Consider the following 24,203-nt stretch of genomic DNA (forward strand, 5'->3'; position numbering starts at 1 on the left):
AATGATTTAAATAGGGATAAAAGCATAAAATCCCCATTTTTTTTCTAAATAATACATGCAAACTGATTTATTTTCTAACCATGATGGACGTTAGATGCATAGCAATAATTAAAAGTATCAATGAGTTTTATGCATCCTTGTTTTTTTGTGCAGTGACAGAAAAACAAAAAAACTCCCTCTCAGCTTCACTGTAAAACCTGACAAGTTAAGTTAACTCAAATGATTTGGGGAAACTGATTGCACCAATTGATTCAAGTTTTATAACTTAAACAGTTTTGGATTATTTAAGTACTTTATTAGAGTCCTGAGAACCCAAAGCAAATATGATAATGTAACTCAAATGCATTATGTTTATTTACTCATTGTATTTAGTATGTTTTAACTTAAACCATTAAATTTGTTGTACTAAGATGCTGTATTTATTCAAACTTATTTAAAGTGTTACATGCTCATATTCAAATTAAGTTAAATTAACTTAAATAGTTGTATTTAAACAACTTAATCCAATTGGGGAAACCGATTGCACCAAATGGTTCAAGTACTATTAACACAAAACCAAGCTATTATTCTTTCCATTCAGTTTTTATTAACTTTAACTGCAGAGAATATACAGAATGAATACAACCATACTTTCAGTCATAAACTATGACTGCTAAAGCCATTATCAAATAACAAATAATTAGGCATTTTAAAACTTGCGCTTTTAGGGAATTTCGAATGTTTTTTTGTAGCATTTTGAAAATTTATTAAATGTACAAAACACAAATTTAGTAATGTAGACCTGATACATAGGTGTACATCATAAAAAACAATAGTCTAGAGGCAATTAGAGCCATAACAATCACAATTTTAAGTAACATTTAGTATAACAATGAAATCACATGCCCTAAAGCAATGCAACTATAGAAAACAGCGTCACTAACAAAAAATATTCTCAAAGGTATTTGTGGCTTCTTAACAGTTTTGCCCAGACCACAAATCAAGTGAACTGGCACTCATCACACAATTAAAAAATAAAGCTTGAAAGTATACTGTACATATTGACTAATTATCAGTTATCTCCCAAAAGATTTCCATGTAACTAAAATATATTCTTAGAAATAAGCTTAAGATTACACACTATGTGAAGATTTTTTTCAATCATAAACAAAACGTCAAATATGGATTGTCTCCTTATTCTTAGCTTTCTCCACAATGCCTTTTAGAAAGCTAATTACCCTGAACAAATAAAACTATTGAAGCCATTCACAGATAACTGAAAAAGCATGAATATACTGACCAGTGAAAAACAAACATCATCTACACAAGCTATTTTTTAGTGTCTGCAATTTTGGTTTTAGTTGCTTTCTCTCATCGTCTAGCTTCAGTAACACTACTTGAATGAACTCAAAAAAGCCAGTACACTTCTCAGGATAGCTCAGATGCAGAGCATAGATTAGCCCAAACAAACACACCAGTGCATCAGTCCATGAGTGATGAGTCATAACAACCTGATCTTCAAGTACTATGAACACTTGGCGTGGTGAGAAAGGAACTCCTCCAGGCACCTCCTCTTCATCGACATCAGCAACCAGAACAATTGTGGCTTCATAGAACTCAATTTCATCCTAAGATATAATACAGAGTGCACAATTATTCATCTGTAATATCTCTGTTAAAAGCATAAATACAAATGGTCAGGCACCTTTCTTCAGTTTTTCCAAATTCTATATATCATAACATGTTTTAAGTTGACAGTGAAGGTTCATTTTTCATTCATCCAGGTAGTCAAATCAAGGATGAAAGAAGTTTATAAGTCATTCAACTTCAACTTTCAACCCAAGTCCAGATGACTTATAAACTCCTTTCAACCTTTTTTAAATTCCAATGTGCAAATTATTGTAATACCCAAGTACCTTGCATGTTTTGAAAATCTCTGAAGAATCCTCCTTGAGGTACATTGGTAGGCCGGCCAGAGCTGCTGTTCTAGTTGCATAGATGTCGTTTTTGTCCTAAAATAAATAAATAAATAAATGTATATAAATATATATATATATATATATATATATATATATATATATATATATATATATATATATATATATATATATATATATATATATATATATATATATATAAACATAACAATGGCAACTGCCAAGCAAGCAGAATAATAATTAGTATTTTTAAATACCTGTCTTCCATATGCCAACAAAAGCTGCTCCATCCTTTCACCGACCCGTCCAGTTTTCCTCTTTTTGTAAAGTCCAATCAGCTGAGGAGCATAATCATCCAGTGCAGCATAAAACACGTGGCAGATTCTGATTGGTGATCCGATGAAATTCAAAGTAGAGCTGAGGAGAATTCCAAAAATATTATAAGCAAAACACAGCATACTATATGAGCAGCAAATGTTATATACGTAGTTGTACTTACCTGTGTCTCATGAAAGAGTGCTGGCCATCTGTCCTTGAGCTCTGATACAGGAGGAGAAGTTGTGACAATCTCTTCACGCCGGAGTGCAAAAGTGCGCATCATATGCTGATGAATGAGAGGGATGTCTCTTTCTGCTGAGGTCTTCTTGAACTCCTCTACCATCTCAAGTCTTCTGGTTTCCAGAGACTCCCTTGTTTCTCCAGAAGGATAAGAAGGAAGGAAGTTGACCTCACCGCTCCTAGGTCTTTTAATATTGGCCCTTGGTGAAGCTCCATCTGGGTTTGTTCTGCTGCGTTTTCCAGCATTCACAGCAACATCCATGATGCCAGCTTTAGCCAACTTCTTTCTTTGGTTTCCCATTTTATATCTCAGGCTATTCTTCCACCCTTCCCACCCAGTGTCAGAATTCCTCTCTTTCAGACAGGGATGTTTTCTAACTAAAGCTTCTGCAGCCTTGCCAATTTGTGTTGTACTAGAGCAGGGGTCTGCAACCTTTTACACCCAAAGAGCCACTTGGACCCGGTTTCCACGCAAAAGAAAACACTGGGAGCCGCAAATACTTTTTGACATCTAAAATGAAGATAACACTGTATATATTGGTTTTTTTTTTTACCTTTATGCTTTGTGTGAACAACTAAAGTAAGTAAGTAAAGTTTATTTATTAAGCGCTTTTCACAGACAGGCAGTCACAAAGCGCTGTAGACAAATATTAAAATAAACAATACAATCAATAGACATTATACACAATGTAAAATATCAAATGTAAATAATGTAAAGAATATAAAATACGTAGATCAACAAAAGGCTTGTTTGAACAGAAAAGTTTTTAACTGCTTTTTAAAAGAATCCACAGAGCAACTAAGGTGTGTTGCTTATGAAATCCATGAAGTGCTACGGAGAAAATTACATTTTATTTATCTAATTAACACATTTTTAATTTACACAACTCTTAAAGAAATATAACAAAAGGAAAGACACCCAGCTGAACTAAAATGATCCATGTAGCAAACAAAAACTGTTGTGAGCCGCCACCCTTATATCGCCTTTGGGCTTTTGGAGCCTTGACCTGACTTTTAAAAAGTAATTGGGAAAAAAAACACTGTGCTGCTAAAAAAATTAGATATTTGCAAAATTCTGCCTAAATATGTATTTTACCTGGTTAATGTGTGTGGCGGGGCGTGGTCTGCAGCGCCGCTGCAGGGGAGTCGGACGCACCTGAGCGGCACCCACAATCACGCCTCGCCGCCTTAAAGTCTGTGCTCTCTCTGCTGTTGTGTTGTCGGGCTATGAGCTGCAAAGCTACAGCCGGCTGTATGCGTACAGCAACCGTGTGTGAAAAGTGGTCAATAAAGAGATGCTGAAAAGCGTGTTCATGCAAACATCGTCGCGTCTGTCCTGATATGTTTACAATAAGACTTATGCTCCTGAACCTCTGCGCACAGCGTCTGCAAATCGGGGCTTTCATCTTTACGCAGGACTGTAAGCTGTCATCTGTGAGGCGTGAGCGGTGTTTGTTTTTAACAAAGTTCACGGTGGAGAACAGCTGCCGACATAATGTGGATCCGAAGATCCATAACTGGCCTACCTGGGGTCGAAAGTCTCGGGGGTATACCGGCTTCCGCAAGTGTGACGCTTATTTTGAGCGATGAAAAAATAATAAGATATAATTTTGTCTGTGAAGGTTCTCAGTCATCCAGGTCATCGTAGTCAAAGGAGCTTGCAAAGAAAAGCGTCTGGACTTCTTTAAGTTACTTGAAGACGTTTCACCTCTCATCCGAGAAGCTTCTTCAGTTCTAAGGTCAAATGGTGGAGAGTCCCAGATATAAACCTAGTGGGAGTATCCCCCCACAGAGGGACAAAAGGACCCCCTGATGATCCTCTAATCGCCTGAGCCAAGGTGTGAAACTGGGTGTGGGTCCCAATCAGCCAGAGTTTCGGGTGTGTTCATTGTGAAACCTGGCCCCACCTTATCATGCGAATTCCTGAGGTCAGATGGCCCAGGATGTGAGTGGGCGTCAAGGCGTCTGGGAAGGCGTCTCCACCATTTGACCTTAGAACTGAAGAAGCTTCTCGGATGAGAGGTGAAACGTCTTCAAGTAACTTAAAGAAGTCCAGACGCTTTTCTTTGCAAGCTCCTTTGACAATAAGATATAATTTTATTTTTATATTTCAATATCACAATAATCTTCCAACTTAGAACTACAAGTTAAAAAAAAGAACTAAACACAAATAAAATACACTTCAGCTAAATATTTCTAATTTATTTTCCCAAACCACGCGGAGCCGCAGTATAAGGACAAAAGAGCCGCATGTGGCTCCAGAGCCGCAGGTTGCCGACCCCTGTACTAGGGTATGCTTTTAGTATGTAGATTTCTTTCCCCATTGTCTCAAGTATGTTGTGTTTTTGATCTCGTGTCAGTGTAATTACTTTCCCATCTTTATCAAATGCTGCATTACCCTCTCTTAATACATGTTCCACTTCATAAGAAAATGGCGGAACAACAAAAACCTCTGGCCATCTACTAATACGCTCTGGTGAATCTATGGTATCAGTGCTATCAGTCTGAAGGATTGTGTCATCAGTGCTCGTTGAAATCCGGTCCAGCTCAACTAACCTGACAACTTTAACAGACGCTATAGCTGGCAGGTCTTCTATTTTAACCAAATTACACAAGGCATTATCAAAATCTGGCATTATCAAAAGCCGAAAGTCAAAAGTAAAATTTAGCCTAGATTTGATCTCATTTATGAGGGCTTGCACACTGTTTGGATGAGATGGCAAAATAAGTTTTTCAGCGTTATCCTTATCAAGGATGACCCTTAGCTTCAATATTCCTGTTGCCTCCATCTGAATTTTTTATTTCTGTAACAGACAGGTTTCACATATTATAGTGGCATTTTAAGGCATGTTTGTGTTTACAGTTATTTACAAAATATTAATTGTGCAAAAGTATAAAAACATTTATGTGAATACAAAAAAACTGAATAGATTAATTACCTTTACATTGGTTCACAAATTGGTGGAATCAGCTGATGTCTCAGTTCTGTTTCTTTAGTCAGACACTGGAATGAAATGGTTTGTTGTTAGAATGAGTTCATTTGCTATCTTGTAAGCAAAATGTGGCATGTGGTCAGACAGTTGGCACAGAGGTTTTACACTGTGACGGAGACCCCTCTGTTGATTCTCTGCTACTTCATATGAACGCAAGTGCTCAACGTAATAAGTGTCATAGTCTTTCAAGAGAAAATAAATGTTGTTTCTGATGAGCAGTACATTAAGAATCTCTTTGAACTCATGGCAACACAAAAGCCATGAGAACAGAAAGCTAGCAGAACAGTTTTTACTTTTAGACTTTTACTTCACTTAAAAACAGTCAACCTGTATAACACAAGCTTTGAAAACAGTAAGATTTATTCTTGCACTACAGTTCATTTTCAATTCAGGTTGGTCAACTACTCTATACATTATAAAATAATAAAGCAATTTTACACAAGTGAAGTACACAATAGGCTAACCCTTGGAAAGTACAGAGTCAGAAACGTTTAGGTTTGGTGGAGTGCAACTTTGAAAAGGTAAATTATTTCACGACTAAAATGCCACTAACCATCATATTTAAAATTTGTGAAGGCGAACTTGTCCACTAAACTCTTTTACTTTATTTATTTATTTGTTTTTTCTTTCTGGGGGGGGGGGGGTGAATGAATGGCCAAAAAGAAAATCACACATGGTGTGTTAGTGGCCAGAAAGGCAATTTAATGACCATATAACCCCTGAAATCACCAATAAAATGATCAAAATTTATATTCCAGTATGTGTGTGCCTCTGTGTGCATCCTCATTAGCAGCAAGACGTACTAACCACATTAGAGTGGTTTTTGTAGGCACACTTTCTACACCTGATGCAAGGGGCTGCTGTTCCAATCCTGGAGGTGCGCCTTTTGCACATTCTTCTCATTTTGTTGGTGGGGTGTGGGTCACACTCTGGTTCAGACTACTGTATCTTGAGATCAATGGCAGAAGTGGCTGAGAATAAGGGACATGGGTGTCTTGCAGTTGTTGAGGTCACCAGCATGTGTCCCAGCTCTCCCAGGATCACTCTTCATTTGTAGGTTGTAGAGGACTCCCCCACTTCAGTGAACTTGTTTCCAGCGGGACAAAGGCATCATATCCCAAGACATCCAGGAAATTGGAGAAAAGAGCCAGCAGCCATCAGTTAGTTTTCCTTCAACAACTCGAGGTGCCAACATCCTCTCTAAGTTATCCAATTTGTATTTGTGCCTATTGTATTCCAGGATTGGTTCTTGCTTTCACACATCCTTTATTCTCCATCACTGACTGCTGGTTCCTTGTGTGTTGCTGTCAAAAGAAGCACATTCCTCCGTTGCTTTGGCATGTGGGATATTGCTGTGGTAGTTTTGGTGAAGCCAAAGACAGACAAAAAAAAATCTTCCTCTGTTGCAACTGGAGGAGCTGGGGAGGAAGCTCTGGGTTGTTTCCCCTGTGCCAGTTTTCATCTGAGGAGTTCCTCTGCCAAGGTGACCAAAGGAAAGACGTTGTACTCGGAGCTCCTCCGTCAGTTGGAGTCTGAACCCCATGCCTTTTTTACTTCCTGAGAACTTCCAGTGTTGTCATTCAACATGCTATGTATTGCTTTATTCTGGTTTAGGCTCACATCTCCACTTCATCTATAATCCTCCAATCCTCACACCTTTGCCTCCCGTGCAGGTTTGTAAGGGTGCACAGCAGCTAAATGATCTCCTTTGTTATAAAAAAGTCAAAAGTAGATCTCAGGCTCCTAATGCAGGAAACTACATACAGGGTGAGCCCTGGTTTGATACCAGTGGGTACTGGATTGTAGAGCAGTCTCTCTTCAGTAGTGGGACCCACATGGTTTTCCTTTCATGAGGGATCCACTCAGTCACCGGCTCCTTGGTCTCAGAAAATGCTCCTATGTTCTTTTCCATCAGCTGCTCGGCCTCCACCTCCATGCCCCCCAACCCCAATCCTCCCCCAAAGAAGAAGATTCAGGAAATTGGCTAGTACGCATTATCAGTGGTGATGCAGTCAGCCTCTTTGGAGATTGTCCCCTCATTTTCTGGAGAGGAAGTTTCTTCATCTTGGGCAGATGTCTTTTCTTCAAGGGCAGAGGACTGCTTGCTGTCCTTGCTCTCTGACCAGATCATATAGACAGTGCTTGAAGCAGTGATGACTTTCTTGTCATATAGCCAGAATAAATGATCTGGAAGCTGTTAGGCTTACTTACAGCAGTAGCACTGTCTGCACCTGCATAAACTCCAGGACACATTTACAAACAGTGTTTGTTGTTGTTTGCGCTGCAGCTGCAGGTTTGAACTCTGCAAAATGTCCTGTGATTGGGTTTTTTTGTTTTTGTTTCTAGAGTTAATATTTTGGGTATGGTATCTTTTTATGAAAAATACAAGAGTAAAAGTGCTTTTAACATGTGCTTCAAAGCTGAGTTTGACTGGGAACCTCAAAGCTCAATAACCTGCATCCACAGGAATTCACTGCAGCCTATGTAATGTTTTTTTTAGTTTGTGTGTTTTTTACTGTTTTTCTTGGTAACTGTCTGACATTCACCTCTCACACAGTGGATACAATTCTGCCCCTGCAGGAATAAACTTTGTGGTTATGAAACTGACCAAGTGTTTGCATAAAATGTCACATGTTCAAAGCCGTCACAGAACCTGGGGTTTGTATAAGTGCAGCTGTTGGTGGGGAGATAATCTCACTCTTCTATATAAAGAGTCACCAGGCAGCAACTTCCAGATCTTCATTTGCGATCTCCTCCATCATCATTTCTCCACTTATCAGCAGCTATGGCTTCACTTCGCACCCTTCTGGGATTTCTTCCTCTGAAATCCTACCTCAGGCAGACTTTGATTTACAGGCGGTAAGAATCATTGATAATCATTTTTATTTTACCACCCATCTATTTTCATAACCATGTCTCTATCTTAGGGCCATGGAAAGGGGGTACTGGAGGTTATCTAACAGGGATAAGCAGGGACCCCCCCCCCCTCCAAGACAGTTTAGCAGTCTACACGGGAGGCTAACCTTTGCACAATTTACTTTTATAATGACTTCACCATTTATGTTATGTGGTTATGTTTCACGCTGGATTTTGTGTGATAATACATATTCTGTGTTACAACAAACAGCTCTTGTGCTTCTGTCTAATTCTCAATGCTTTCCATTTGTGTGTCCACAGATGGCAGGTAAGTGGTACCGGACTGGAATTTGCTCTAATGGCCAGTGGTTTGTCAGTCGCAAAGCCAATATGAAGATCGGCACGGCCATCATTACGCCAACTGAAGATGGAGGTCTTGAGTTGTCGTTCTTCAGTCTTACGTGAGTGCGAGAGGACAGACAGAGCAAATATCATTTGAATAGCATTAAAATATTTACACTGGAGATTAATGTGATGTCTTTGCGACAGTAATGATACATGTCAGGAAATGGAGAATTTAGCCAACAAGACCGAGGTGCCTGGAAAATTCACATACAAGAGTCGGCGTGAGTACGCCCACAAAGAGAGGAAACGAATAATTTTCCATCATCATCATCCAGTATTATTTTTTTCACATATTCTCTTCTGCTTTTTTCCTTTTTGTCAGACTGGGGGTATGTGAGTGACATGCTTATGGTTGATGTGAAGTATGATGAGTACGCCCTGACCTATTCCTTCAACACCAGAGGGAATGAAACCTTTGTCATTAACAGACTATTTGGTAAAGTTGCATTTAGCTGTGTTCAGTAAACCGTTTAGCAAAGTTACACCCACTGCAGCAGATTTACATCACGTGGTTTCACAGGACGTAGTTTGGACATCAGCGATGAGGTGCAGGAGAAGTTCAGGCAGTTCTGCTTGCAGACCGGCATCCTTCCTGAAAATACTGTCCTTCTTCCTAAAAGCGGTACTTTTACATTGGTGGTGAAGTTCTATATAAAAACAGCTTGGAATACAGTGATGTTGTGCACTGATCACCTTACACTTTCCATTTTTCCTTCTACAGAGGAGTGTCCACTTGCCTAACCTTCTGTCCCACCGATCGTCTCACCAGTACTGCATGAAGATCTTACACCATCTGTTATGGAAATGTGCCTGAGCACCATCTTGAGATGTTTTTAACAATAAAAATGCAAACATCGAGAATATTTTTCTTCATTATTCATCCTTTGTATGAAATAAACTGAAGGACACCCATAACAACACAACCAAAATTTATTTTTCCCCCCATTCACACACTTTATAGTATTCAATCAATCAATCAATCAATCAATCAATCAATCAGTTTATTTATAAGCACATTTAAAAACAACAGAGGTTGACCAAAGTGCTATACAAAGCAAAAAGTAAAACAAACACACCTAAAGAGAACAAAACAAAAACTCAGTCACAATTAAAAGCTAGGGAGTAGAAATGTGCTTTCAGACGGGATTTAAAGTGGTGGAGACGTCCTAATTTGAAGAGGCAGACTGTTCCAAAGGGTCAGGCAAACGCTTGGTCTCCTCTGTGCTTTAGGAACAATCAGAAGCAATGTAACAGCTGACTGAAAAGTTCTATTTGCAGTGTTTTTAGTTAAAAGATCAGAGAGCTACGAGGGAGCTAATCCATTTAGAGACTTACAAACAAGCAATAAAATCTTAAAATCAATTCTAGAACATACTGGAAACCAGTGTAAACGAGCCAAGACTGGGGAAATATGGTCACGTTTACGAGTGCCTGTCAAGAGTCGGGCTACAGCATTCTGAACAAGCTGAAGACGAGAGAGCAGAGAGCATTCGATTGTTAAAAACAAACAGTGGTCACATTATAAGTTAAATGCATATTCAAGCTTTTATTTACATCCGTTTACAATTCACTGAGTTTTATTTTATGTGATTAAATGATCTTAGATCATCCACCTGTAGATGAAGGTCAGAATGACTCCTTGTTTTATCTGCCCATATTGTGGTTTTAGTCAACACACTAAAGGCAATATGCTACTGAGTGGTGACGTCAGAGTACCTCATAGCACAACAGTTGCTTATACACACACACACACACACACACACACACACACACACACACACACACACTCAATTTTAACAAGTTGTTTCTGTGCTTAAATTTCTTACATTTTTTTTCTTCCATTGATTAACCCACTATTTGAAATCAGATATTTTTCACTATTCTTCTTGGTTTATACATGAACTCTCCTTTGAGTACATTTCCTTACAACCAGAATATTATGATTGTTGGACAATCATGTAGTCAGACTCGGGTTTCTTTGTTTTCTGGTCTTCATGAAAGCCAAATCAGAACGTTTTTCCTCAGAAGTAGCTATTCCACTTCTGGGGTGAGCAACCTGTGCTCCCAAAATATCATTTTTGAGCATTTTAGTGGCCAAAAAGAATCTATATAGAGCTGCAAAACAAATCTGAATTTTATTTTTTTTTAAAAAAAGGTGATACAGCCTGTTAAATATACATGTGTCTTTCAACATTACTAATACTAATACATGAAAAATAATTAATATCTTTTACCACATTTGGCTACTCTACAGTGGGCTATATGATTATTTGGTACTTGGCATGGTGGTAAAGGGCACAAAGATCCACAGCCCATCTGTTCCCTTTTCTTTATGTAGGTTTTCTCTCAGTGCTCTGGTTTCCTTCCACATCCACAGACATATGTGTTAGGTTAACTGGTTATTCTAAACTTGCTCTCTGAGTCAGCCTTGCAGCAGAGCGATCATCCTATCAGGGCGACGTCTCTGCTTTGAAAGGCAGTGCCTCCAACATTCAGCAATAAAAAGAAATTCTGCTGACCATAATGAATCTCAGTTACATCATATTATCAGAAGGCTCAATTTTAGGTGGTCAGGTAGAGAGCATTGAGAGAGTTATACAATTTAACAACTGTCCCAAATTTCTTTATTAACGATTCCAGACATTTTCGCACTTATTTATTGTCAGAAGATTAGACATGTGACCCTCCAGACAGCTGACAACGACCTGGCTTAATAACAACAACACCAGCTGGTTATAAGCTAACATTTTGCCAGCTAATATTATCACTGAGTCTCCTAAGAAAATCACACTTTCCCTCTGGTAAACAGTGTGATACCCGCACATCATTTGAGGATTTATTCTCTAAGCGTCCAACAATGAAAGTTTTACTAACACCAGCTAACAGAGGCTTACAGTGACAAAAACAGCAGCACTTACCAACAAAAGAAGTTCAGGACAAACTCAGCAACTCAGCTCAGCATCGCTGTCATTCGACAGAAATGGCCTTCAGTAACTAACAAAGCTCTATTCAGAGCTCAGGTAAAGAGCAGACTGACAGCCTGCACTCCATATGGATCAACCAGTCACAGTTTTTCGTCCTCCTGCAGCCACCATTGCTAGGATTATGCACTCTAGAGGGGGTAAAACAACAGAACTCAGCTGACTGCAGTCTGTACTCTACTGACATCTAGTGGTGAGATATCACACCAGTGAAAGTTACAACTTTAAACAAAGTTCCAAAAACAAACAAGTGAAACTCTCTCTTGATTGTATACTTTAACAGTAATACACATGTAACCTTCTAAACAGTCCAACAAATATCAGCAAACAGACTGCTTCTGTGCAGTTACAGTCACACAGTGTGCCAGCTAGCTAAATGTACATTTGTAGTATTACCGAGGGAGAGAAAAGACTATGAGATAACATCACTCAGAGATGGAGAAGGATGTAGGAAACACAGGACAGGAGAGGAAGAGGAGGGACTATTTTTAAAAGAAAAGGACTGCCCGGTGGGATCTGTTCAACTGGAAATTTAAAGCTTACTTTATTTTTTTTTTTAATTGATAGATGTCGAGTGGATCGACAGATTGATGATTTGTTGTTGTTGTTGTACACTGCACTGCACTCCTGAAGAAGATGTGTTCAGATTTACACAAGCTAACGCGTTTTTTTTGTTGTTGTTTTGTTTGACAAATTATTTCAGAGCTGGGTTACATCAGGGGGAACAGACATCTCATTTAAATTTAATGTCTCATTTTTCCAAGTGTGTAAGGAAAGTCATCCATCTACAATATAATCAGCAAGCACATGGAGCTATTTGAGCTTTGTGAAATCATTAGAATTAGAAGTTTGTATTTCTTGTATTAATATTATTTTAATATCACATTTATATAGCGGATGGAGGTTCAGTTAGTTCTGTACTTTGTACTGCTTCAGAGGAGTGCTCAGCTGCCCAGTCTTCTGTCCCAGTGGTCATGTCACAGAGGACCACTTCCACTCGCATCCATAACCTGCAACAGTTTTCCTTTTAATTCATTATCTGTGGTCTTTCAAACATTTAGAATTAATTAATTAAATGTCCCAAAACAATATTCATCACTTTGCTTCTATCTGCCTGCAATTATAGCCACCTACCATGTACCGGATCTTTATTACAGCTGGCTAATAAAAAGTGTTAAGGATAAAGCATCTGTCTGCACTTTTCCCTCTAAACTGCGCACTGCTGACACGGTCTCCGCGCACACAAAATCTGCACTGCGCACAAAACCCCCCAAAACAAAACAGAAAAAATCAAACCTGGAATTAAAATAAATACATAACAATTGATTCTGTGCTGTTTTGGAGTGTGAGTCAGTGAGTGACCGGTAACTGGCTGCTCCAGCCAACGATGCCACTCACATTCATATAAACGCTAATCAGTGTCGTTGACGGGTTATGACGGCGTCCTTATGTGCCGACACCAGTGTTTTAGTTAGTAAAGCGGTGTGGCCGATGTGGAGTGGCTGAGTGAAGACACGCTAATGACAACGTGTACAAACATTGGAGATGTGAGCAGGACAGACAGAAAAATTAAGGTGAAGTTTAAGTTCTCAGTCAGATTTGTGCTTATCCAGTGCCATTTATTTCCAATTCTTATTTGTGGATATTGATCATTAAATACTGACACTAGTTTATAAGTAGTGGAAATGCAAATAATCGTGTCATTATCAGTGATGGGAATAACGGCCGTTACTTTTTTCAGTAACTAGTAATCTGATTAATTACTGTTTCTATATTTCTATTGTTACATGGCTATTACTAAGAAGAAAATGCGGTGTGGACTCATTAATATTTTTCAACACACAGATGGTTGAATCTGTCTTCAGTTTACCGGGAGTTGGGGCCGGGGGGCAATCGTACAAGTGCTGCTTAGGTGGATTCACCTCTGTTTGCACCATTTAGTTATGAGCTGTTGCATCTGTGGATGCCAAAGAGAAAACTTCCCACTGGATACTGAGCTGACTATACCTGTCTTCCGTGTGTAGCACAAGCGTTTACTAGTGTAAGGCTGTAGAATTTCAATTTACAAAGTCAGTTACCAAAACTGTTAATACTTCCATGAACCATTGAGCAAGGCATATTACTTGATGGATGCTATTAGGAATGCTTTCAAAAGGCATCAACAGCACAGATACAGTAGATATCATTCACAGAACAATGTTTTCAAGCAGCATGTAAACATTTTTATTTCTGCTGTTAGATTGTTCTAATTTGACATTTTTACATGTTTTAAATGAGACAAAATTACAGGTTCAGACAACAGATGTTTTGGTTAATGCAATTTTTTATTTTCATGGGTAAGATGTTATAATACCCTGGTTCACTCTGTGACTTACTTTGTCTCCTATAAATCTTCTTTAATTCAGTTCAATTCAATTCAACAGTATTTACATACAAATGAATTGAACTGAACTGAATTAAAGAAAAAACCCAACAATCCCCTATGAGCAAGCACTTGGCGACAGTGGGGAGGAAAAACTACCTTTAAAAAGGTAGAAACCTCCGGCAGAACCAGGCTCAGGGAGGGGCGGCCATCTGCCGCGACCGGTTGGGAGGGGTGGAGCCGATGACAAATGTATACACAACTAAATATTAAAGCAAATATGCTTTAAAATTTATGTTTAGGGAGTTGAAGTAACTGTTAATATTTAGTTGTATATAACTTTGATTTTATAGGAGACAGAGTTGAAGTGGCTTAAGTGAACAGTCTCAGAAACCAGATGCGCTTCTTTTTCTTTTTTGGCTTTTCTCTCTGCATGTTGTCATCTCGGGCCTCTGGATTTTCTGGTTTGGTAGTACTGGCCTCCTCTTTTTCTTGCTTATTATTTTATCCTCTTGTTGTCTTTTGGTGTGTTTGGTGTGTTTTCAGAGGTTTCACTCAAGGTCATATTGTTCATTTTCTGAACTAGGAGTCGGATAGTGCTTGGCGAACAACGTTTTTGGCTGCTCTGTGTCCCGGCTGCTGGTTCTGGCCTCTTGTTGTCTTTTGGTGCGTTTGGTGTGTTTTCAGAGGTTTCACTCAAGGTCAGATTGTTCATTTTCTTAACTAGGAGTCGGATAGTGCTTGGCGTCCAACTTTTTTGGCTGCTCTGTGTCACTGGTGCTTGTCCTGGCCTCTTGTTGTATTTTGGAGTGTTTTCGAAGGTTTTGGTATCACTCGAGGTCGTAACATCCATTTTCTCAACTTGGTCCTGGATAGACCTTGACAAAGAACTTTTTTGGATGTTCTGTGTCACTGGTGCTTGTCCTGGCCTCTTGTTGTATTTTGGAGTGTTATCAGAGGTTTTGGTATCACTCGAGGTCGTAACATCCATTTTCTCAACTCGGTCCTGGATAGACCTTGACAAAGAACTTTTTTGGATGTTCTGTGTCACTGGTGCTTGTCCTGGCCTCTTGTTGTATTTTGGAGTGTTATCAGAGGTTTTGGTATCACTCGAGGTCGTAACATCCATTTTCTCAACTCGGTCCTGGATAGACCTTGACAAAGAACTTTTTTGGATGTTCTGTGTCACTGGTGCTTGTCCTGGCCTCTTGTTGTATTTTGGAGTGTTATCAGAGGTTTTGGTATCACTCGAGGTCGTAACATCCATTTTCTCAACTCGGTCCTGGATAGACCTTGACAAAGAACTTTTTTGGATGTTCTGTGTCACTGGTGCTTGTCCTGGCCTCTTGTTGTATTTTGGAGTGTTATCAGAGGTTTTGGTATCACTCGAGGTCGTAACATCCATTTTCTCAACTTGGTCCTGGATAGACCTTGACAAAGAACTTTTTTGGATGTTCTGTGTCACTGGTGCTTGTCCTGGCCTCTTGTTGTATTTTGGAGTGTTATCAGAGGTTTTGGTATCACTTGAGGTCGTAACATCCATTTTCTCAACTTGGTCCTGGATAGACCTTGACAAAGAACTTTTTTGGATGTTCTGTGTCACTGGTGCTTGTCCTGGTCTCTTGTTGTCTTTTGGTGTGTTTTGAGAGTTTTTGGTATTACTCAAGTTCATATTGTTCTTTTTCTGAACTTGGAGTTGGATAGTCCTTGAAGAAGAACTTTTTTGGATGGTCCGAGTCACTGCTGTTTCTTTTTTCTCAGTGTCTACTCTCATCCTCTTTCTCTCTGGAGAGTAGCTCTCAGAGTTGTTTTTGCTGCCTTTGGAAATCTGACTGTATTTTCTTTTCTTTTCTTCACAAATACGTCTTTTTTTCCTTGGTGGAGAGCAGCTGTCGTCACTTCTGCAATTCTGTGCAACAGAATTCGGGCCTCGCTTCCTCTTGAGTGGAAGCTGGAAATGTCTTTCATCAGAGTTTGGCTCTGGATTTTGGTCGTCCATTGTAGTAAAGCCAGCGTAAGCTTGTTGGCTTTTGCTGTCTTTACTCTGAGACATGTCAGAGTGTTGATGAAGTGACTGTCTTAAAGATTCAACTATTTTAAAATTTTTCTCAGGCGTACCTTTGAATGCTGCAATCTCAAGTGTTACAAGTAAACTGCATGACAGTTTGGGCTTCTTACCCGGATTTAAGGATTCACAGATCAAAGGCATGTTATGACATCATGATGATGTCATAACATAATGTAACAACAACATTCTTTTTTTTTTCTTTTTTTTTAAATTTGGTTCTATTGTCTATTCTATGGGGCTTTGGAACATGATGTCACGGCAGGGGGCGTGGCCGCCGGGGCGCCATTTTAGCAGGCCAAACAAAGGGCTAGTGATGGTAAATTTAATTCTTTTTACTGAATCGAGTTTTAATGAGTCACTCACCAAAGTGAATCGTGTTTGTTGAGTCATTTGATTCACTGAGTCAGTCGACCAGAGAGTGCAAAAAATGTACATTTTCACTCAAACTTAATTTGTTTCTCTTTTCATGTAAATCCTACTGCTAAGACAACCCGTTCTCACCCCCGACACGTAAAATACTGACGATTTGTCACGTCCCTTAACTTCTCATGCTGACGCTAAAGGTACCCTTCCACGTTTTTATGCGACGCTGTGGGTTGTCAATTCATTCCAATATGAACCCGCTTGCGGCGATCAGAGACGCTTCGAGCAGAGGCTCCAGCCGTCCATTTACTCCAATAATAACTCCGTCACAGCGAAACATGACGCTGTGAATCTCAATCTAACTGGAGAACCGGGGACCCTCTCCGCGAACGGTTTTTCTCCCTAATTTAATGCTTTCTTTTAATGACATCGTTAACATTTCTCAACAAAAACACATGAAAGTATCACTGATAATTCAACAATAAAATCGCTTCATGTTGTGGCCATCACACAGTGTTTTCCAAAGTGATTCACGAGCTGAAAGTGCTCAGATTTAACGTACATAATCCTTTGTTAGGTTTATTATTTTCATTTCACACGTAAAACACATTTATAGAGTCATTCACCACTCCTGTTAGTTTTGGACGTGCTCGGCTCCAACCAATCAGACGCAACCTGTGTAAGCAAAGGATGATGGGAGAACGGAGAGACCCATTTATAAGAATAAGAAAATGAGGCGGAACTGATTGATTCTAATGCAGGTATGTAAAAAATACATATATTTAAAGTAATACCTTGATGTGTGTTTCAAAGTTTGTTTTTCATAAAAGCTTCAAACAAACAGAGGTGACTGATCTCGGAAACGGTTTAATGCATTTAAAAATGGCTACAGCTACTGTCAGCATGCTTGCTACTACACATGGCTACTGCAGCATTAGCCATTTAATCCAACGATGATGGATTAAATCTATTACAAACGTTAAAGGACTTGTGTGTTGCAAAATACCCTCACATGGTGCGTAAAGCAGTTTTTGCGCTAAGAGTTCTGCTAGCTCTTTATAAACTGATGATGCTAACGTTAATTGCTAACGTTAACCGGAGCGCCAAGACTGAAAATCATTTGAATTGCGTTAGTTATGTGTTTATGTCACGGAGTTCTGCAAAAATCTCTTTCCTCTTTAGCTTGAAAATGAGTGATTCAGAGGATCCCGAGCTGGAGGAAGAGCTTCAGGCTGCTGACGAACTCCTTCAAGATATGCAGGTAACATTTTTAGTGGAAACAGTTGTTAAAGAGGGAACACGCTTGTCTAATATTTTGTACGGAGTAAACGTTATATTATTTGAATTTTTTTTAATAAATTTTTATATATGTGTGTATATATAAGTTTATGTCAAATTAAGTTGGTTAACTTAAGATGTTTGATAATCTTTGCTTTAATCATGGACTGTATTTTAGGTGTTCCCTTTTTTCCTTGTTAATTGCGTAGAATGATGCACAGAGTGAACCTCAGCCAAGACCAGTGCGCTGGAAAACACGTGACAGACAGGGAGATTTTATTCCTGAGACCATCAACCAGTTGAAGTACTAGTTGCATGCCACGTGGTCAGTGTTCACACAACCATTGATTTTATCTCACAACTTGTTTTCACCAAAGAATTTCAGTAAGTAAATATTCTTCAATCTCTTTTTTTCCCCCCAGTGTCCAGAGATCAGCATCAATGTCCACGTGAAGAACCTAGTTATGTTGCCAGTGTCAACCCAACAAAAGGTACTTTACCTTCTTGTATATATTGTGATTTCTGTTTACTTTTATATTTGTTGTTATAGTTGAGTTATGCAGGGCTTTTGTGCAGTCCTAAGAAACATACTGCCTAGAGTGTTTTTCACTTTGTGGAAGAGTTTCTTCCTTTCTTTATTTTTTTTCTGTTAGTGTATGGAACTGAGGTGCTTCGTCAGGAGCTCCTTCAGATGTTGGAGGATGGAGAAGAGGACGCAGCCATGGCTTGTGAGACGTCATCTGAATCAGCTGCTACTCACTGGGCGATCAGAAATATGGTGTCCTCGCAAAAGTGGAAAGAGGCCAGGCCTTGTCTTATAGACAATATGTTAGCTACTCTGGATCCACAGTCACACCGTGTGTGTCAGTGTGGCAAACAAGTAGTTGTGAGGTGTCTGGACTGCCTGCCTCTTCCATTCCTTTGTGCTGACTGTGATATTGCAGTTCACACACGCTTTGTCCTGCACAGCAGAGAGGCAGTAACAGGAGGGTTTTTGTGCATTGCTATCTTGGTTTGAATTACCCTCGGCCCGCAGTATATGTGGGCACCTGTCAAAGGTCATTTGGATTTACCAGACCGATTTGAAAACAACATGAAAAAAATGAATGCTTTGAGCCATGACTGAATTTATCCTTATCCTTTCTAAAGGCCGTTATAACCTTGCACTGCCAGTGGTGAGCTGCACCAGCTGTGGCCTAATGTGGTCCCCCTCAGTTAAGGACATCCTGGGTAGTGGATATTGGCCTGGCACCTTAAATTTCTGCACCCTGTTTTCAATGGATGTCTTTCAGTCTTTCTGTGACATTAAGAAGGCTGCACCAGGGATGTCACTTAAGGCATTTGTCAAAGTGCTGGATGAACGAACAGCCCATTTTGGAAGGGTGAGTTTCTAAATTTGCCAAGTTTAAGGAAATTGTGCAAATCAATGTTTATGATGACTGTCCTTGAATATTCTGTTGTATGTCCTCTATGTAAAAGACTGGCCGAATATCAGCTGATGCCTTCAGTAAAAGTTTCTTGGAGTGGAGTGCTGTAAAGTTTGAGGTGGACAGGATGTGCAAGGAGCCATGCTTTAGCTGCCCTGCCTGCACTCCAGACATGCTTGCCGTCTCAGTTGATGGAAACCGCAAGCTTTATCACTTTCAGTCTAATGCAAGGTACGTTATGCATTGTGTACATAAGTCAAATATGGATTTGTAGAAAAATGTATTTTAATGTTTCTTTTCAAACAACTGTCACTGTGTTCGTTCAGCACTTCAGAGCAGGGGAACTTGCTCTGAAGTGCAAGGGGAGTGTATAGGTCCCAGGGAAAGGGTTGTGCGGATCTTCATCTTGGACTGCAGCAAAGGAGTCGTCCAAAAAGTCCACTGGGAAGTTGGATGAAGAGGGCATGGAAATAGCTGTTTGTCGCCACGGAGTCCTCTTAGCTGCATTGAACATGTTTCGAGGGGAGATCTTTGCTTACCCCCTTTTTCTCCAGAGGGAGTTGGCAGCTAACGTCCTGGGACATATTACGTTCCTTTGCTCCGATGTGGCCTGTAAATATTTCCCCTATTTAACCAAGGTGGCTCAGCAGTGCCCTGAGCTGAGGAACCTCTTGTCAATGCTTCCTTTTCTCTCCGTCATGCATGCAAAGGCTCACACTTGGAAATGCGAGGTATACTGCAGCTTGTAGTTTTGGATTAGTTTGAGACATTTTGTTATAAGGTTGAATGAATTCAGCAGTCATGTATTGTGACCTCCTTTCTATAGATCAAATGGGGAGGTGCGTTTCAGGATGGGGCCGGTTCAACAGTTGGAGAAGAGGTGGAACAAGTAAACAGTTTCCTGTCTAGGGCGGCCATCACAACGAAGTACATGTCTAAAGCAGGTATGTGTCCGTGTCTGAGATTCCACTCAGTCTCCTGCTCATTAATTCTTATTTGTATACTAACTGAAATGCAGGGCGAACAGACATGCTGACCCTCCTGGCTTTGGGCTGGAACAAAAGGAAAGTGGAACAACTGGGCCGCACTTTGAGCCAGAGATATCTAAAGGTGATTTATTTATTTTTTCAAAAACCATTTTAATGTGTGTGGTAATGGGGGAAAACACCAGTACTCTTTTAATGTCAATATGAATGACATTTATTAATGTATTCTTAGATCATAAGGATCCTTAGAGAACAAGTGGAGAGCCTGAATGCGACCAAAAATGAGCTGGGTGTGGATGACGACACACTGCAGCAATGGGTGGCCGATGTGTAGAAATGGGCTGAAGGTGAGTCTCAATATAATGCACTCGTGTATAACAATAGGACCCACCATGGCCTCATTAAAGAACTTAAGGTAGAATTAAGATCTTTCTGACAGTGTCAACAAACAATGAAAAAGAAGCCTTGTAAAAGCAGAATTTATGGCAGAGTTGTTGCGTTTCATCAAATTGGATAGAACCTGGGTTGAAATGATGTCGTACTAGTTGGTTTTATAAACCTGAACACCAACATACTTGTTATCTCATGATAATGCAGCACATGAAGGCTCCAGATGTCTTATAATGAATGTCATCAAGTCAGTGATTACAGAGTCCACTGTAGTTTGGTGACTGTTACTCATCCTGTATTCTGATTAATATTCCTCTCACTTAGAAAGTGATCAAACTGATGGCAGCCTTGGAGCGTTGCAGGCACGAATAGAGGAGCTTGTCGTCGTCATCAGAGTGCGAACACAAAGTCTTTACAGACAAAATGGTACGTCCCAGTTTCTTTGAAATGGACCGTTTGATACTTAGTTTGTACAGCTTGTACAGCTACTTTGTAAACAGAATAAAATCAGATCCAGGTTTGTTTAAGCTGGATGTGATTTGTTCTAGCAAACAAATTGATGAGTGTAGATTAAAATGTAACTATATACATTATGTGAAGGTGTGAATTTTTTATGATTATTTACAGATGGCAACAAGAGGCGACACAGAATTCGCAAGGTCATCTTAGTTGAGAAGAAACGCTTGGCGGCTGCTGTTGACGACTACAACAAGCTCGCTGAACCAACAAAGCAAATCGTATCCAGTGATGCCCTCATGCTGACCGACATTTGGCCCTGGCAGAGCACAAGTGAACGTAAGCTCTTGATTTCTAAATATCCTTTTTAAACAAACTCCCAGTATCTGAGCAGTAGTTGAATGTTTTGTTCTTGAATCATAATATGCTACTATGTTTTCCCATCTGATGTTGTTAAACTGTAGCTGCTGCTGACCTCCGGACAAAGAGAAAGGTCTTTGAGAAGGTGATGGCTGTGAGGCGCCTGAGAGAGGAGGAGATGATCCTTTGCAGGGAGATGCAGCATCACTGGACAGTGTTGCGAATGTGATCTGTGGTGTTGGGGACAATCTCCTCAGACTGTAAGCACATCTTTTATTTATTAATTTTTTGATGAATCGATTGAAAATAAGAGCAGATGCTAAAGTCTTACTGGATCTTTTACCTATATCTAGATTGCTAGCTAACACTGCCTTCTCCCTTTAAAAAAAATGTTTAATTACAGGATCCTAATTCCTTGTGTTTATGAGGTGAGGTTTTTTTTGTTTGTTTTTTTTTTTTACTTATATTTATTTGTTTTGTTCTTTTTACAGCCTCCTTTGTTGGCATGTCGGAGGATGCACAGAAGGGACTCTGTAGCCTGGTTTTAAAAAAAAAAGTGAACTGAAAGCTGAAATGCTCAAAGTAAAGGACGTGTACAAGAGAATCCTCAGCCACCAACCACTCCTGGAAATGGACTCGGAGGAGGAGGAGGACATTCCAGACGATGCCACTGAGAGTGATTTGAGCACTTCTGATGAAGACTGATTGTGTCATCATTGATGTTATGTTTGGTAAAATAAAAAGTTAATCACATCTCTGTTTAATGTGATTTTTCAACAGACATTTTACATTTTGAGAAGAAAAATGGAATTTCCTTGGTGCAGTTGTTTACCCTGAATCATTCTTTCCCATCTAATTTAATGACTAGTGTACATGTTCAGATACGATAACATAATTTAATTTATGGGATGCTTTCTGGGCTGCTCAAATTATCACAAAATTTAAAAGCACCAGGCAGCACACTCACAAGTAAATTTTTTGTTCAGTGTTTTGTCGAAGAAATCAACAAGTACAATTGAGATGTTTGCTGTAGTGGTGTGTTTTTTAAGAAGCATGCCAGCACACTGGTGAACTGACAGTCCCAGAATGCACCCGAGCCAGTGACTCGCCCCAGAGCAAATGAAATTGCTTATCTAGAAAGGCAACCGTCATCAAAGAAGAAGTAAAAGAGTAGGAAACGAATGGTAAGGGAAGGTACTGTGGGGTAGGAAAGAAAGGCCAGAGCTGTGCAAAATGACCTCCAGCAGGCCACAAATGTGCACGTCTGCTCAAACGGTCAGAAACGGACTCCATGAGGGTGTTATGAGGGCCCGACGTCCACAGGTGGGGGTTGTGCTTACAGCCCAACACCATGCCGGATGTTTGGCATTTGCCAGAGAACACAAAGATTGGCAACTTTGCTCCTCACAGATGAAGGCAGGTTCACACTGAGCACTTGTGACAGAGTCTGGAGACGCCGTGGAGAACCTTCTGCTGCCTGCAACATCCTCCAGCATGAGTTTGGCAGTGGGTCAGTTTTGGTGTGGGGTGGCATTTCTTTGGGGAGCTGCACAGCCCTCCATGTGTTCGGCAGAGGTAGCCTGACTGCCATTAGGTACTGAGATGAGATCCTCAGACCCCTTGTGAGACCATATGCTGGTGCGGTTGGCCCCGGGTTCCTCCTAATGCACGACAATCCTAGACCTGAATCCAATTGAGGACATCTGGGACATCATGTCTCGCTCCATCCACCAACTGCACCACAAAATGTCCAGGAGTGGGCAGATGCTTTAGTCCTGGAGTCTGGGAGGACATCCATCAGGAGAGCATCTGCCACTTCATCGGGAGCATGCCCAGGTGTTGTAGGGAGGTCATACAGGCATATGGAGGCCACACAGACTAGTGAGCCTCATTTTGACATGTTTTAAGGACATTACATAAAACCAGATGAATGATTCTGTATTGCATTGATCAAGGAACCAACCCAATAGGAGCTAAAGGAATCCTCTTGACATTACTTCACTCAGTAAGTTTATGTTATGTTTAATGTGCATTTTCTTCATCAGTTTAGAACATAACATGTTAGCGCTCCCTGGTCCTTTTTGGAGACAGATCCTGAGACAGCAGGCAACTATGGAGAACTCGTGTCAGCTGTGGTAATTAAGGAATACTTTGATTTAATATTGAATTCATGACAACTATCCTCAGGCACATATTCCTGGATATATATAATGACATAAGTAAACTCCCATTTTAGAAACATTGCCTTCTTTGATCTGACTTATTGCCTCAGACTTTGGCCCTGTGTCCCCAAAACTACAGAAAATCCATGACACTGAGTAAGAGGCCTTTATCATGTTATAAGTGAGAGAGTTTGGTGTAACAGTGGTTGAACATGCCAAATCAATCCACAACATACTGCCATTCCCCAGCTGTAACCTGCATATGCATCAAACCAAAATCCAGTATCATAGCCACATGATAGACATAAAGATGAGGTTAAAGGGCTGTGTCATTTTGCCAGATAGCTTCATCCCAAAAAAGATAAACATTCTTCAAAAACAAAAGTTTGTGAATATTTCCAGTATTGCCAGGCCTAAACCAACCTGTTAAACTTATCAAATTATTGTCATAGATACGAACCTATTGATTGAAACAGAATAATCCATTGAAGCCTCCATCATCATCCCAGATCACTGTTACTGTTCAGATTATTTTATCTCTGTTTTCCTGTTTTGAAAATCAGCATTTGATCAACAGACTTTTTAAAAGTTTATTTTGATCCTATTGTTTACGTGTGTAATTGCATTTGTATTGAAATTATG

At 39.9% G+C, this 24,203-nt stretch overlaps 2 protein-coding genes, 1 long non-coding RNA gene and 1 pseudogene across 8 annotated transcripts; 2 read left to right on the plus strand and 2 right to left on the minus strand.

Annotated features, from left to right (window-relative positions):
• Positions 1-614: 614 nt before the first annotated feature.
• Positions 615-3,622, minus strand: LOC146379016 (uncharacterized; annotated as a pseudogene). The gene is made up of 4 exons (XR_014801547.1): positions 2,416-3,622; positions 2,174-2,333; positions 1,896-1,991; positions 615-1,607 (listed from the first exon to the last, which is right to left on the minus strand). The product of XR_014801547.1 is annotated as an uncharacterized LOC146379016 (transcript).
• A 1,388-nt stretch (positions 3,623-5,010) lies between these two features.
• Positions 5,011-11,831, minus strand: LOC146379017 (uncharacterized). The gene is made up of 3 exons (XR_014801548.1): positions 11,647-11,831; positions 5,414-5,478; positions 5,011-5,278 (listed from the first exon to the last, which is right to left on the minus strand). It is a non-coding gene; the product is annotated as an uncharacterized LOC146379017 (long non-coding RNA).
• Positions 5,833-9,589, plus strand: LOC146379018 (lipocalin-like). 3 transcript variants are annotated; one of them, XM_084942419.1, is made up of 6 exons: positions 5,833-8,326; positions 8,645-8,784; positions 8,873-8,949; positions 9,051-9,164; positions 9,249-9,350; positions 9,450-9,589. In XM_084942419.1, exons 1-6 carry the CDS (start codon positions 8,099-8,101, stop codon positions 9,467-9,469), a joined length of 681 nt encoding a protein of 226 aa, XP_084798545.1. In that variant the 5' UTR covers positions 5,833-8,098; the 3' UTR covers positions 9,470-9,589. The 3 variants fall into 3 exon arrangements, with proteins under 3 accessions (XP_084798545.1, XP_084798543.1, XP_084798544.1); XM_084942417.1 differs by having other exon boundaries at positions 9,249-9,589; XM_084942418.1 differs by having other exon boundaries at positions 8,215-8,784.
• Positions 11,832-17,161: 5,330 nt separating the features above from the next.
• LOC146379019 (uncharacterized) lies at positions 17,162-22,152 on the plus strand. 3 transcript variants are annotated; one of them, XM_084942258.1, is made up of 14 exons: positions 17,162-17,263; positions 17,685-17,763; positions 17,990-18,105; positions 18,203-18,271; positions 18,434-19,162; positions 19,260-19,438; positions 19,534-19,938; positions 20,034-20,151; positions 20,226-20,317; positions 20,426-20,540; positions 20,908-21,009; positions 21,211-21,378; positions 21,504-21,659; positions 21,891-22,152. In XM_084942258.1, exons 7-10 carry the CDS (start codon positions 19,672-19,674, stop codon positions 20,525-20,527), a joined length of 579 nt encoding a protein of 192 aa, XP_084798384.1. In that variant the 5' UTR covers positions 17,162-17,263; positions 17,685-17,763; positions 17,990-18,105; positions 18,203-18,271; positions 18,434-19,162; positions 19,260-19,438; positions 19,534-19,671; the 3' UTR covers positions 20,528-20,540; positions 20,908-21,009; positions 21,211-21,378; positions 21,504-21,659; positions 21,891-22,152. The 3 variants fall into 3 exon arrangements, with proteins under 3 accessions (XP_084798384.1, XP_084798385.1, XP_084798386.1); XM_084942259.1 differs by lacking the exon at positions 17,162-17,263 and adding an exon at positions 17,441-17,517; XM_084942260.1 differs by lacking the exons at positions 17,162-17,263; positions 17,685-17,763; positions 17,990-18,105; positions 18,203-18,271; positions 18,434-19,162 and having other exon boundaries at positions 19,169-19,438.
• Positions 22,153-24,203: the final 2,051 nt, after the last annotated feature.

The sequence above is a fragment of the Perissodus microlepis genome, chromosome 10 (assembly GCF_051167445.1).
Source record: "Perissodus microlepis isolate ML-2025 ecotype Zambia chromosome 10, ASM5116744v1, whole genome shotgun sequence".
NCBI lineage: Eukaryota > Metazoa > Chordata > Actinopteri > Cichliformes > Cichlidae > Perissodus > Perissodus microlepis.

Bases quoted from the DNA above. Each gene is read 5' to 3' on its own strand.
- LOC146379018 (XM_084942417.1), top strand. From the start codon at position 8,099: ATGTTCAAAGCCGTCACAGAACCTGGGGTTTGTATAAGTGCAGCTGTT. The intron at 8,950-9,050 runs GTGAGTACGCCC...CCTTTTTGTCAG, and splicing joins ATTCACATACAAGAGTCGGC to ACTGGGGGTATGTGAGTGAC. The intron at 9,165-9,248 runs GTAAAGTTGCAT...GTGGTTTCACAG, and splicing joins TGTCATTAACAGACTATTTG to GACGTAGTTTGGACATCAGC.
- LOC146379019 (XM_084942258.1), top strand. From the start codon at position 19,672: ATGGAAATAGCTGTTTGTCGCCACGGAGTCCTCTTAGCTGCATTGAAC. The intron at 20,152-20,225 runs GTATGTGTCCGT...ACTGAAATGCAG, and splicing joins GAAGTACATGTCTAAAGCAG to GGCGAACAGACATGCTGACC. The intron at 20,318-20,425 runs GTGATTTATTTA...ATGTATTCTTAG, and splicing joins TGAGCCAGAGATATCTAAAG to ATCATAAGGATCCTTAGAGA.